The following is a 14,288-nucleotide window of genomic DNA, read 5'->3' as shown; positions in this document are numbered from 1 at the left end:
ATGTGTAGAGGATGTGAACATTCATTAATGTGTAACATGTCTACAACATGATTATCGTCAAATCCAAAACCTTTGACAACAAGCATGAAGAATAACAACTTTTTTCACTTTTGTTTTGTTTTGTGAATACTCTTAGTGCTTTCCCCTCGCATTTCCTGTTGTCCTGTTCATCAATTTAATGTCATACTATGTATTTGACCCTATCAGAGAACATAATACATTCAACGGTATGCTACAAGACTCAACAACCTTTTTATGACAGGATTTCTCTGTGTTTTTATGTGGAGATTTTTACAGAATAATCAGACACTGAAGGTCATCAGCATATACTGGATCATCATGTTTATATTTCTTGATGACAATTTTAGAAGGCTCAGTGAAGTTTGAGCATTTTACTCCAAAATGTTATGGACTTTGTAGAAATGAGAAATGGCCTATTTATAAGAAATGTATGTCATGAGTGACAATGATATGCTTTCATGAACAATGAAGCCTAAAGTAGATGTGTGTATTTGAAGTGAGTGTTGATAGTGTGTTGTGATGCATAGCTATTTAGTCTTTCCGGGGTTGTCAGATATCATTAATGAATGAATTGAGATGCTTGCTTTAAGATGAACCTGCAAAATCTATGCAAATATATACCAGTATTTTGCTGTATACGCCATATATTTAGCGAGTCTAATTTTTTGTGAATCGGGGCATCACGACAATTTCGCGAGTGTTTGAATTCAAGATTGTGGAGTACAGGACTAAAGGGAGAAATGTATGCGTTCATGTTGCATTCATACCGGTATTTTCGACTGTTTTTAAATTTGTGAATAGCATCGAACTCGTGAAATTCGTGAAAATAAAAACCTCACAAAATTTTCTTTATACAGTATTTAATTTTTATTATTGTTATTGTTTGCATCTCTGGTGTGAGTGTGTGCTTGCCCTCATTTAGAATTCAGACATACTTGGTGTTCCCATTTCATTTTATTCTTTCATTCTGTTATACTTATTTTATTTCTGTTTTTTCTGTAGTGAATTATATACATATGGGGGGGGGGGGTGTTTTAGCGATGATTGTCTGCTCAACTATTATATATGACAAGAGTCTGAGTCTGAGAAAGATGTTAGATCACTTTACATGTACATGTGACCATTGTATTCACATTTTTCTGCAGTTTCTCTATACCAGCCATTTTCAGTTACTTTGGCAGTTAAGGAATGCTCTTAATAGTCAACCAGCCTCTTTGATTAGGAATTGAATACTATGAAGCATACTTGCCTAATATCCATGGGGACCCAATAATGTACTGATTCATGATTTATTTTTCTTCTTCCATTCCATAGAAGGGTCAGAACTTGATGGCATGTTCACATGACAAGATGATGATGTGTCTCTATTTCCTCTTACTCTCCTGCTTTCTTTGTAGTTCATATCTGTAATGAATCTGAGTCTGATATGGCTGAAATTACACTATAAATATCATTGCAGGGAATTGTTTAACAGTATTATCACATTTCATCCTCGAAAGAGGAAACCAAGGCTGTGTTTCATGACTCCTTTGTCTTCGCTATCATTGTCCAAATGTTTAATTTCTCTGGTCAACAAGTGATCAACTGCGCTAATATCAGATTTGATGAATCTGTCAGTTAATGTAATTTCAGGGTTGTTTTTCCCTCATGCCAGAGGGTATCTGAGATATCAGCATGTATGCATGGCTGTATTCAACATGTGAGACAGGAAGTCTTTCAATTCATGCCATCTCCAAAGTGATACCGTCCAATGAGAATGACAAAGCCTTTAGACAGCTGGACACATGTACATATGAATGAAAGAGACTATTGAATATGCAGTTCAGTGTTGTTTATGTCTGAATATCTTTCTGCACGGTTTTGTACTTGTGTAGTGTGTGAATAAAATAAGTATTATGAATTTGTTTGGCTTGACGTGCTTTCTTCTTATATGTTATAGAGTCTAAGTAAAGTAACTGCAGATAAAGAAGAATTGACCCATTCAAGTAATGAGTTGCTAAGAGTGTTTGCAGTGAGAACAAGATAAAAGATTAACCAACAGATTTATAAGTTCTAATGTTATAATGGACTCTGAATATCAAAGCCAATAACATACTTGTGTGCATTATTCCTTACATAAGAGGACATTGCATAGGTTGAAACAGTGAGAAATTCCTGATATTTTAATGTCAGTTCTTAGGATGAAATCTGTTCTTCATATTAACTTAAAGTCCACATCTGTACAGCAACAAATTGCCTTGCCAACATGGCTTAGTGGTCCCAATGAGAGGAACATCATATTGCCTGGCATAGGTTGACAGATACTATAGTTCAACCATAATTTACACTCATTAAAGAAAAAAAAAAAGAATGAAACAAAGAAGCTTGGCAGATATTTTGATATACGCAGTCTTGTTTTTGTGCTCCTAAAGTCATTTTGTTGTCGGCAAAGTAACAGTTTGTGTGTGGTAGAACATACACTGTATATTTTACTGACTGAAATGTGAATAATGTCTGCTTTGATAACTACCTCTTGTGATTCTCCCAAAAGTGGATAATCAGACAAATCATACAATATGAGAAGAGAATGAACATATCAGCCATGAACAAATATTCTTCATCCACAAACTAATTGTCACACACACCTCTCCCAGGCAAACAGAAGACATTTTGTTGTCACAGTGGAACCAAAAGATATAACCCAAAGAAAGGCACAGCTTACAGTCACTGTTGTCCACTTGAAGTCCACTTCAGTCTGTCCCATGATGCTAGGAGTGCAGTGGTGTGTACTTTCTCTTTTCCTGTCTCAGTCCCAGGAAAAAGACACTATAGGCAGAAATTGCTAAATAAGGCTTTTTGTTTTTCAAGAGAGATTTGTGTATCAGAGAAGACAGGAACATTGTGATGCAAAATGAACTGTGCTGAAGACTTTTCAACATAAGATTGTTGTGCTTTATCATAATGGTGTGTCCTCTGAGATTATTTCACAGAAATCTTAGTGGTTTAAAAGAATAAGGACTATGTTGTACATATGTGAAGAACAATAGAATATTTTGGGAGAAGCATTAGGATTATTACTGGTATTCATTTACCATACATGGTAAATGAGTAATAATTACATGTGTCACAAATATCTGATTTATGAAACAGTGCAGGCGACTAGTACATGGATTTCAATGATAGATTTCCTATCTCACACATTCATTCATTCCTTGGTAGGCCCAAACCCTGGTAGTTGGGAACTACAAAATGCATAAAATAATGTGCAAGCAAATGGAACATCTGGGCTCTTTCTGTGGAACGTACCCTTTTACAGGTGAGTTCCATTATAGTGAGGTCAGATACAAGAATCCATGTTTAACAAGGTAAATCTTTATGGCCCAACTAACCTTTGTGTTAACCTTTGGAATTTCTAGTTTCATTAATTGCAAGATAGATTTCCCCCCCCCCCCAAAAAAAAAAAAAAAAAAAAATGAGGAAAAACAGAAGAATTTGTGCTGATGTAAAGAGGATAAGTTTTGGTCCTTAACCAAACAGCAGGCAAAACCACGCACTGTGGCAAAACCAGCAAACTGCTGTTGAATAATTGCTCTTTGTACATGTCTTGCATCATCCCTGCATACTTGCAGTAAGTTACTACCCCCGTGACAAGCACCACATACATCATGTGCTCGGTATCATCTGAGCTCTAACTAGTTTAGTGGACAAGAGTAATGTGGGCCCATCAAATGCCTGGGAGATGTCACCGTTTGTAAAAGCATGAGGGACTTCGAACCACCCGCCCTTGGCACCGTTGTTAAAGGATAAGAATGGGGGTGCTTTTCATCTGTAGTCAGTATATTTTGCATTCATTGACAATTAAAACTTTGGTTGTATCATCAGAAAATCAGATGAGTGGCGCATTATTCCTGAGAATACTCCCAGTGTGATGCAGTATTCTTGGTGCTGTGCACATGACATTATCAAAAGAAAGACATTGATTTTTTCTTTAATCTGTATTCATTTAGAATTTATGCCTCACGATCCGTAACACTTTGAATAGCAGGTTATCTCCGTAATCTTGTTCGTTTTTGTTTTTTTAAATCAACCACATATTCCCATATTCCCACAGCTCTAGAAAACGGAACAACAAAGCATTATTGCTTTGTACTAAAAGCAGTGTTAAATGTATAAAGGCAAAGCAAAGCGCTGATACTGCTATGTATGGGGAGGTGGGGCTGAATCACCTCCCCCCCCCCCCCCCTCCGATCTTAGCTGTCAATCATGCAATTGCCGTAAAAATTGGCACATAGGTTACCTGTGGTGTAATCTACCAAACTATCCAAAAAAAAAAAAAACATTTTTTACACATTATATCAATAAAGATGCTGATAAATGCATGTGCAATCATGTTCTAAAATCATAAGCTCCTTCAATCATAATTGTTGGTGTATATTATTATTTGAAGCATACCTAACAATGCACTTGAAAAGAAATCTGGTATCAAAATTACTGTCTTATGTATTTAATATTAATTGCTTTATGAACTTATGAATATCCTTGTTTTTTACCTTTTGTTTCTATTTCTTTTTACAAAATTTGTCACAGAACCTATTGCAAGCATGATTATACTAAAATAAATTGATATCAGCAAATGAAAGTGAAAATAATCAGATCTTTTTGAATGAAGTGAGGAAACTCCATCTGCATTGACTTTGTATACAAAATGCAGCATTGTAACTGTATGCCTGATTTTTGTGAAAATCGTGTCGTAAGATGTGGGAGCTTTGAAAGTAAAAAGTAAGTGAGCAGCATGGTAAAAAAAAAAAATTGCATGGTGGAATGGTTGTGGAAAATGTTTCAGAGTTAATGCATAATCTTTTATCATTTCTGAATGAAGGAACATTCCAAGATCAACTTCACCAACTCTCCTAATATATGAGGCATCTATCCATTGTACAATAATTGTTCTAAAACAGCTCATTCCTTTTTGCTTCTCTTTTATTTCACTGTGCATGAATGTGTGGCTCCATTACCATGAAATAAAACACATGGAGAATAAGGATTTAATAAAACATCTTCCATTTAATAGGGTGCAAGCATGGTATCACATTCGACATATTTGATATCTAGCACACCTAGATCATTATAATGAAAACTTAACTATGGACATTAAATACGTCTATTTGACCATTTTAATCATTTTTATAGCTTTATACTCATTTTCTCTCCATAGTATGTCAAAATAACTTTGTGAAATATATTAACTATCCTTAACTGTGCACGGACATTTCATAAACAGAAGGTATTTTATAGCCTGCTTATTTTTATGCCATAAGGCTACATATTATTTTGCAACAGTTTGTATCTTTTCATGAAGTGGAAATTAAATAGTATACATTTGCTATCACATCAAAAAACACAATGTATACAATGTGATAAAACATGACAGTTACACTATAGACATCTGCATCATTTCAGTACACCAATTCCAAAACAGGTACCAGAAATCCTATTCTTAACCAATATATTTCATGTGGTCCAGGACTCGACATATATCTTATAAAAATATAACCTTTGCTAACACAAATGATCAACAATCATTGCATCACACATACTTCATGTTGTGCATAATCCTGACAATACAAACAATAACAATAACACACACAATGGCAATACTTGATGACTTGCAAATTCATACTTTACCTAGGGAGGTTTGACATCAATCCTATCACTGTATAAAGCACCAACAAGCCGTAGATGGATACATTACGCAACATTTGGTGAACCTACTATTGAGAAAATGTAACCCCTTTGGTACATCTTTATCTATTCTGCGCATTTCAGGAGCCTAAAACTTGTATTTCTGTCTTGGTAGCTGTCTTGCTTTCCTTGGGTTCCTGTCCGAGTTTTCATTGTATTCTTGAGTTGGATATTGACTGTGTACAAGCAGATACATCATTTGTAGAAAAATATGAAACATTCAGGTTTCCCGTTTGGATCTGTCTTATATGAAAAGTATAAACCAATCGAATGGATTGGAGATAAATCAGTCACCATCCCATCATCATCTTGGATGACAAAAAAAAATCATATGTGTGTAAACACAATGACAGACGGTAATATTTACCTACAGGTGCAACGTGGAGCAACTGCACTTTAACAGTCGTGTAATCAAAGAAGATGTGTTTCAAACCCTCTGCATAGTTTTAGTTACACGTTGATTCCACATGAAGCATTTGAATTTCATTCTAAACAGACGACAATAAATCAATCACTACTTTCTTGATCCAAGGGAATAGCAACATTAAAGTAACATTATACAAGCTTGCAAAAGGCCAAAAAAAAAAGTCTAAAATAACAAAATTGCTGAATGTACACAATATGTGAGACAGGAACATGTGACTACTTTCGCATGAATAATGACATTATGCATTAGTTCATCAAACTTTGGTGTTAACTGAAACAAGTTTCTTCCCTAGTTGCACACATTTAAAATGGTTCTTTTATATTTTTTTTCTGAAAGTGAGAGTAAAGGAAGGTTATTCATTTCAATTCAACAATTCTTCTCAAACTGAACCAGGGCTTTCAACACTGTAACGGAATGCCATGTGGAAAAGTGAGATGACATGGTAAATTCATGCTATGATTTGAGAGTTACTCTCATGAAAGTTTACAGTACATTCCAAATTTGATGTTTTACAGATACTGGCACTATGGTTCTGATATATAATAAACTATCAGCCTACATTCAATTCTGCCAAAGTTTATGAGCCTTTCAAAAGAAAATCAAAATTACATCCTCAGTTAACTGTACATGTTGGTCTACATATTTGCTATATCTCAGGCACTACATTGACTATATTTACTTGACTGGTTAATGTCACGTACTCTAGGCCATGTAATGCACTACTTTTCTTTTGGGAATGAGAAGCATTCTATGATCCTAAATGGCAGATGGGACAGTCAGTCAGTGGTACATACAGGTTTATTTTCTTTATCTCAGTCAAATAAGAAAATGTACAAAAATACCTCACAAAATTTTGTACAAAAATTTACAAACATCCATCATAGCAAGACAAGAGAGCATTCAGCAAACACACAGCTACCAAGCAGAGGAAAAGAGGTGTACTCTTTGTACACTGCACTGAGTACTTTCTCAAGACACTATCTCTGCAGTCAACTGAATGACACACAATATCTGAATATTGATGTGGAAGGACAAAGTATGTTGCACATGGAGAAGAATAAAATAAAACATATTCATCTAATGTTCTAAGATTACCTAGAAGACAATCCTACAACCTAGACGTACAATGACATTTTTAATGATAGATAAACTGTCAAGGAAACTTATACCTATTGAATCTAATCATATTTTCTCATAGTTTAACATACACATACATGTTTATCTGTGCCATGTTCACTATTATAACATGAGCAAATGCAAGCATATATGAGAATATTACATTCCAGCAGTCTTTTTCACCAGTACTAAGATAGTTAAACATCACTATTGGTTTTGTTTACTTGCAAAGAAGCACTTATTTGGGAACTTCAACTCAAAGCTGAAGCATATATTTTTTTTCTGTTGTTCTCCATGGACAAAATGAATATGTTTCTTTTCACATTAAAATAAAAACTGAGGAACAAAGTTTCATATTTTTTATTACACTATAATAAAGCACTGTAGAGTTTGGGCTGTGACATCACATTGTTGTGATCTGTACATACATTATATTTCCACTTACTGACTCCCTTAGAGCAGGCAGGAAAATATTTCAAGTACAGTTTTACCTTTCTATTTGCTTGTTTGCTTTTTAATTTTACAAAATGTAGAATCTCATTCCACATGAGACATGGCTTCAGTGATATCAGCATGTACATGTCCATGGTGTACATACAACATTGACCTCATTTACTTGCCTGTATTATTGGGATGAATGTACCAAAATGCAAGGATCAGAACTTCGTGGTTTCTTCACTTTACAGGCTTGTACAGAACCAAATATACTGGAGGAGAGTCCTCATTTGATATAAAAACTTCATCTTGCAAATGTGAATGCACACATTTTGTGCTTTAAGTGCTCTTCTAATAATGGACTTTGAGTGAGCTAGACTGCAAGGAGTTATAAAAACCCACAGCATGAAATGTGTGAATTTGTTGGTAACATTGTGTGACATGCACAGACATTCATGGATAAAAGAGAGCTAAACAAATCAGAGGTGGTCAGCAAAATATTTGATGAATGACTTCCCTGGCAATTAGATAGTCAACGATTTCTTCCTTCATGCACTTCCTATAAAATAACAAAATCATGTTACTGGTTGAGGCATGAAGAGCAGATTGTGTAGCAAAAGGACATCAAGTGTGCATTGGCAAGAAGGATAGTACACTTACACTGTAATCAGGATACAGAAGGAAGAATGAAAGCTTTCTATCTGAGATTTAAAACCCTTCATTGACAACAAGTCCATTCCGTCACTTCATCTTTACAATCAGAAACAAAAATGAAAAGAAAATAATGGCAACACAACACAAACAACACTGACAAAACAAAGATTCATACATAGGGTGAGCAAACAAATCTGTATATATACATTAGGGTAAGCAATGCAAGTCTTGGGTGGAAATACAGAAAATAAAATAAGCAATACTGAGAAGACATTTAAAAAAGAAACTGCAGACGGTAACAGCACGGAAGGTCAAATTGATGTACAACATATCTCTGCATTACAACTCACATACAAAAACTAAATGTAGATTGCACAGTACTTACAAATTAACTCGTAGATAGGCAAAAGAATGTGTAATTTTGAATGACTACACAGTTGGCGCACATGGAACAAAAAAAAAAAAAGCAATGCACATTTGATATATAGCTCTTGGTTAACTTAAATAACAAATTTTGAAATATCAAAGAAAATCAGAGATCCCTCCCTTCCTAAACCCTACAAGGAATTTGTTGGGTCTCAAATTGGAAATTACATGGCATACAGTAACATTGTCCATATACCAATTCAAGCAATATCAAGAAATATACAAACAAAAATCTTTCATATAATAATGCCAAATATCCAAATGATATTAGTTATGTTTGCCGTCAAGCTCTAACTGTAATAATGTGGCAATGTAGGCAAAGGTGAAAGTTTGCATCTCTCATTTGCATAAGTGAGGATTGATACTGTCTAGACCAACAATCCACAAGGAAAGACATGCCTTTCACAACAGAGAGACGTCCATTGGAGACTCCCAGTATAAATCTAGGAATTCATTTCATATGGTGGACTGGACTATTGAGGCAACTAAAGGGGGCCTGGTTTGACAACTAATCTGAGTCACCTCTGCAGCTCTAAGAGATATCAGGGGGGCATTTCATTAAGCAGTTTGGTCAAATATTTTTCTGACAAACTGTTACAAGCTACTGATATCCTTGCATCTGATTGGCTGAGAGCAAATTTGTCCGACAAAATGCGTCACGAAATGCCCCCCTCAGGTGAAGGGGTAATCTCAATGCCTCTTTCTTTGTACACACAGCTATCAGCTTACAGCTTTACCGAGCAGCTTTGGGGAGGGAGTTGCGAAACCATTCACTCTGTGCTTTCCATGAAAAATCCAGTTGTCCTGATCGGATGATTAGGGAGCTTTAGATTTTCACGATGGGGACATTCAGAGGAAGAAAACTGTTCTGAGCATGCGCAAGATTGCTTATCAAAAGTGATCTATTTATAGCTTGCATCATCTGAGTTTTCAGCAGCCTTCTGGGCTATTTTTACGTCTGCTCAATTCACGACGCAGAGAGCTACTTGATGCACTGATCATATGGGGGCGTCATTTCATTTTTTATAGGCTGCGTTCTCGTGTAATCTAAAGCTACTTTTCAGCATGACGATCAAGATAGTTGTATGCTAGACATGAGAGCAGCGAATGCATACATGTCAGTAGTCTATCTGTCACACATGGAAGAAAAAGTCAGTTCTACAGTGTTACAACATCCTTCATGGCAAGTATGATTCCTACGCACAAGTCTCATTCTCTAGTGTTGATATTACAGCAAACATTTCGGTCAAACCATTCCTTTTTTTTTAGAATCTGTAAATAGTTCTAGCAAGTTATTATTCTGAGTCTCTTAAGAATGAGTTGCTTTTTTTCTTTTAACATTCACAGAGAATGTAGCATACAAATAACTAAACACAAACAAAACACAATCCCCATATTACAGTACAAAAATCCATCCAGACTTACAAATAACATGTAATTCTTCTTTTTTTAAAGCAATTGAACATCCTTTAACATATTGGGAGAAAGATGTTGTCCCTATGATAATATTAAGTGTGTATAAAGATACATGCTGAGCAAAGAGCACAGTGGTATTTATTTAAATGAGCAAATCAGTGATTTAGAGTAAATAATTCTGGTATGTGTGGAAAGCAATGACAAATTGAGGACATACATCGATCCACAGCACGAAGGCGGCTGGTCTGTCATGTTACAGTCTACGGCAATTGAAGACTTCTCACATGGAGAATAGTCAATGATCCTTCCATAGGTATGCAAACAGTAGGTCTTGTATGTTAACTCTCCTCACCTGTACAACACTGGATTACCATTAGTCTACAGCAGTACTTGTATTGAACCAGCTATAACTACCTATGAAAAATGTTCTCATATCTTTGGTCAAGATGAGAATGTTAATGTGGAATTCTCACATTTAGTGTCAATCAAATGTGGTATGTTTACAGGATTCATCCATCTTGAATTTCTTTGCCTTGTCTTGCCTCATCTTGTCATACTTTCCTAATGAGTGATATTAACATCCTCAGATGACATATTTTCATTCACTCGTGCAGTGTTAGAAATGCTCCTTCAAGTAGGTGAAGCAATGATTCATACCCTTGCAGAACATGCCTAATGTGTAGTAGCATCTGTTTTATGTACATTTTTTTTTTACAAACTGTCTCAATTTTTCATTTGATGTACCTAAGACAGACAATATGCAGAAAATATACCGGGTAAACAACATCCGCAATAGCATTATCCGATCTTTTACAATACAATATAAGCTTGTTATAGGAAATCATAAAAGAGAACATTATTTAAGCACCAGTATCACCATGCTCAGAAGAGCAATACTATCATATTCTACACAACTTTTCTGTCTGTTGCAGCACAGCTGGTAGAAAAAAAAAGAGCAATTATGATTGATACTGACATCAAATTCAGACCACAGGTATTAAGGAGCTGCATACATGTTGCTCCTGTGTCCATACTAAAATTAATCCAAACTGGCTTTGTGTACAGACAGACACACTGATGGAGCAGTTTGTAGAGAGAACACAGAGGAACCATTGACAAGTATGGAAGGCATTGTCTTAACTTATTCTCTCCACAGCAAATTTGATAAGGAATAACTCATATTATAATGTGAAACCCTCAAGTTCCACAGTGAATTAGCTAGCATTTAATATGCAATGCTCTTTGCGTTTACACTACCATCTCAACTGTAGGATTATTATTGTTAATATTATGTTCTCTCTACCCACTCTTCATGAAGGTTAGCCGTAGCTGATATCTAATATCTGGCATCTTGTATACAAAGGTACATCACATACGGAGCACTGTTCACAGATACATGTATGACATACTCAACAGTACGTAGAAAATCTGTGCTGTCCATTGCAAACTGAGTCTGAATATTCCTTACAATAAATCTCATAGTCCTCTTCTGTCACTAGCTGGCCCAAGAAACTTTTGACAGGTGATCTAACCACACATGGCACTGGAAAGTCACCACAGGAAAAAAGGTCAACATCGTCCAATTTGCTGCATACATGCACAGCTGACACATTTCACTACAACAAAGGAAACCGGCAAGTACATGTCTGCTAATCTAGCGATGGCTATCAAGTCTTCACCTTCTGTCAAATTCTTTTATTGAGTTTTTGTTGATGTCAGATATAAATAGCATCAATCACTCAAGTGTCACTTCTTCATGACCCTTTGTTGTTTGGAGCAAAGTGTGGAGCAGGACACATTTGCTCATCCACAGATTATTTGATGTTGCTAGACTTGGGAACTGGAGGTTGAGTTGGACGTCCTCTTTGAGGAATGGGTGACGACTGTGTGTGACAAACAGAGAAATGAAGCAAAGTATGTATTAAGGATCTTGCAATAATCTGGCAGAACTCCACTGACAGATTTATCACAGTTCAACACAGACAAAAATTATTGTAATACATGCTCCTTCATCATTTTAGAAATCTTTATATCTGAAGTAAAGCTGAGGGTTTACAGGCAGTATAGTCACTTGGGCTGCAGAAGAGCTGTACAAGATTGGCTTTGCATACACATAAAGCTAAAATATAGTTCTCAGAAGGGCTCAAAATTCACCAACTTGAATTTCCTTGCAATTTATCGGAAAGCTCTACCAAGAAACTTGTCTGGTTGACGCAATTCACCCGGAAAATGAAGGGCTGCAGATTTTTAGTTTTTGTAGTATTTCTAGTTCAGAAGTGTGAAATAATAAAAGTCTGTACATTGACTTTTATTCCAGATATGCTCTCTCTGTTCAGTGGTAGTGGGTGTGTAGAATGCTGCAAGTACGGTTAAGATTGAATTGAATTGGGTATTGCATCACATGCAGAACAAGCTGCATGCAATTTACTCTCCCGCCCGATGGATACCGCTACGGCCCGATATATTGTAATCAATGTAATCAAATGTAAAACATCACATAGCAAACACAATCAGGTAAGCTCTGAGGCTGAGTAGTTACATCGAACATTTCGGTTGATATTTCGCATTTTCATCATCACCCATTGGTAATCCTGTTATCGTGGTGTTCTTTCACACATTTCTTATACATAAATGTATATATTAGAGCAAATATCAACAGTTCTGCAGGCACACTAGAACTGTTTTCACTTTAACACACATATACCCTTTTTGGTACTCAACTAGCAGTACTGGGTCTCTTTACTGTTCCCCTGTGGATTTACTCCATGGCACATTTCTTTCAAATTATACTTCTCCTATTTGATGAGATCAGTGGTTCTGTTGACTAGGCCAATCTACTGCATCATTCATTTGCCTTTTGGTATGGAAGAAGAACCGCCCCTTATTCCATACCTGGGGAATACAAACCCCTACCAGATGTTAACTTTATCAGCCATGCAGACTTTTTTTACAGAGTAACTTTTATCCCCTCTCTCTGACAACACATGACTTGACATTGCTTCTTGATACAGGTACAAATCATCAATGATGCAACAATTCTTATACTTTTCATGAACTGAGCACGTGTTGGTACAAAACCCAGTTAGTTTGAATCTCTCTAACCTTAATGAGTGGTCCCACATTCTGGTAGAGATTCTTGTCATCTGCAGTCATGGCTGATGACTGCATGGGAGATCCTGGAGCATGATGCTGTATCTCATAATGAGCCTTGCGAGTGTTGATGTACTCACGCCCTGTCTTCAGTGTGTTCTGTGTGTGACAGAGCATAAGACACTTACAATAGTCAAACACAAATACACTTTGGTATTTCAGTCTTGTGTTCCCCAAAATATAAATGATTCAAAGACATAGACCGAGGAATACATAGATTGACAATGTAGTGGGGAATTCATGATTTAGATGCATTTCATTGCCAGTATTAAAGAAATGCCTAAAATGTCAAGGGGACAATTTGTAGTTCTCTTAATAATAATAATAATAATAACAACAATGATAACAAAAACATTTATATAGCGCATTTTCCATAAACGTACATGTTCAAATGCGCTTTACCTTGGATTATTAGTATTAATGAAACAAGTGAGTTTTTAGATGTTTTTTGAAGATGATGAGAGATTGCTGGTTTTGGAGAGTTTTGGGTAGTTGATTCCAAAGTTTGGGAGCAGCAGAGGAAAATGCTTTATCACCAAGTGTGGCCAGCATCTTGGAAGTTGGATGATTCAGTGTCATACCTTGTGAGGAGTGGAGGGTGTACCGGGATATTGTTTAAATATCAACAACACTGCTATTGTGATGGGAAATGAAGAGGTGGAAAAAGGTGCTGAATGGCAGCATTGTCCTCCACTTGCTAGTTTCATTTAATTCAGCAGTCATTTATTCATAGTTTGGACCCTGCTTTAGTTGGGATAATGTGGAACGAGCTACAGACTGCGACAGCCCTGAACGCATAGCGTTTGCTACATACAAAACAAAACAAAAAAAAGTGAAGATGTCACATAATTCATTTTTTTCTTCTTCTTTCTTCTTCTTTCTTCTTTCTTCTCCTAACCTTAAGACTAAAAGCGCCATGAGC

The 14,288-nt window shown here is 36.0% G+C and overlaps 1 protein-coding gene across 1 annotated transcript in view; it reads right to left on the bottom strand.

The window, feature by feature from the left end:
• Positions 1 to 4,733: 4,733 nt before the first annotated feature.
• LOC139731797 (tyrosine-protein phosphatase non-receptor type 11-like) overlaps positions 4,734 to 14,288 on the bottom strand; it is a 59,655-nt gene continuing 50,100 nt past the window's right edge. Inside the window, exons 14-15 of the mRNA XM_071642669.1 lie at positions 13,319 to 13,465; positions 4,734 to 12,099 (exon numbers count right to left, since the gene is read on the bottom strand). Of these exons, the coding sequence (XP_071498770.1) occupies positions 12,031 to 12,099; positions 13,319 to 13,465 (216 nt within the window). The 3' untranslated portion in view covers positions 4,734 to 12,030. The remainder of the gene's footprint in view (positions 12,100 to 13,318; positions 13,466 to 14,288) is intronic.

Source organism: Diadema antillarum, unplaced genomic scaffold (genome assembly GCF_040938485.1).
Source record: "Diadema antillarum isolate AM-2024a unplaced genomic scaffold, OU_Dant_1.0 seq00000385_RagTag, whole genome shotgun sequence".
In the NCBI taxonomy this organism is placed as follows: domain Eukaryota; kingdom Metazoa; phylum Echinodermata; class Echinoidea; order Diadematoida; family Diadematidae; genus Diadema; species Diadema antillarum.
The sequence above is the reverse complement of the archived record's forward strand: the minus strand, read 5'-3'. Positions and strand labels throughout refer to the sequence as shown.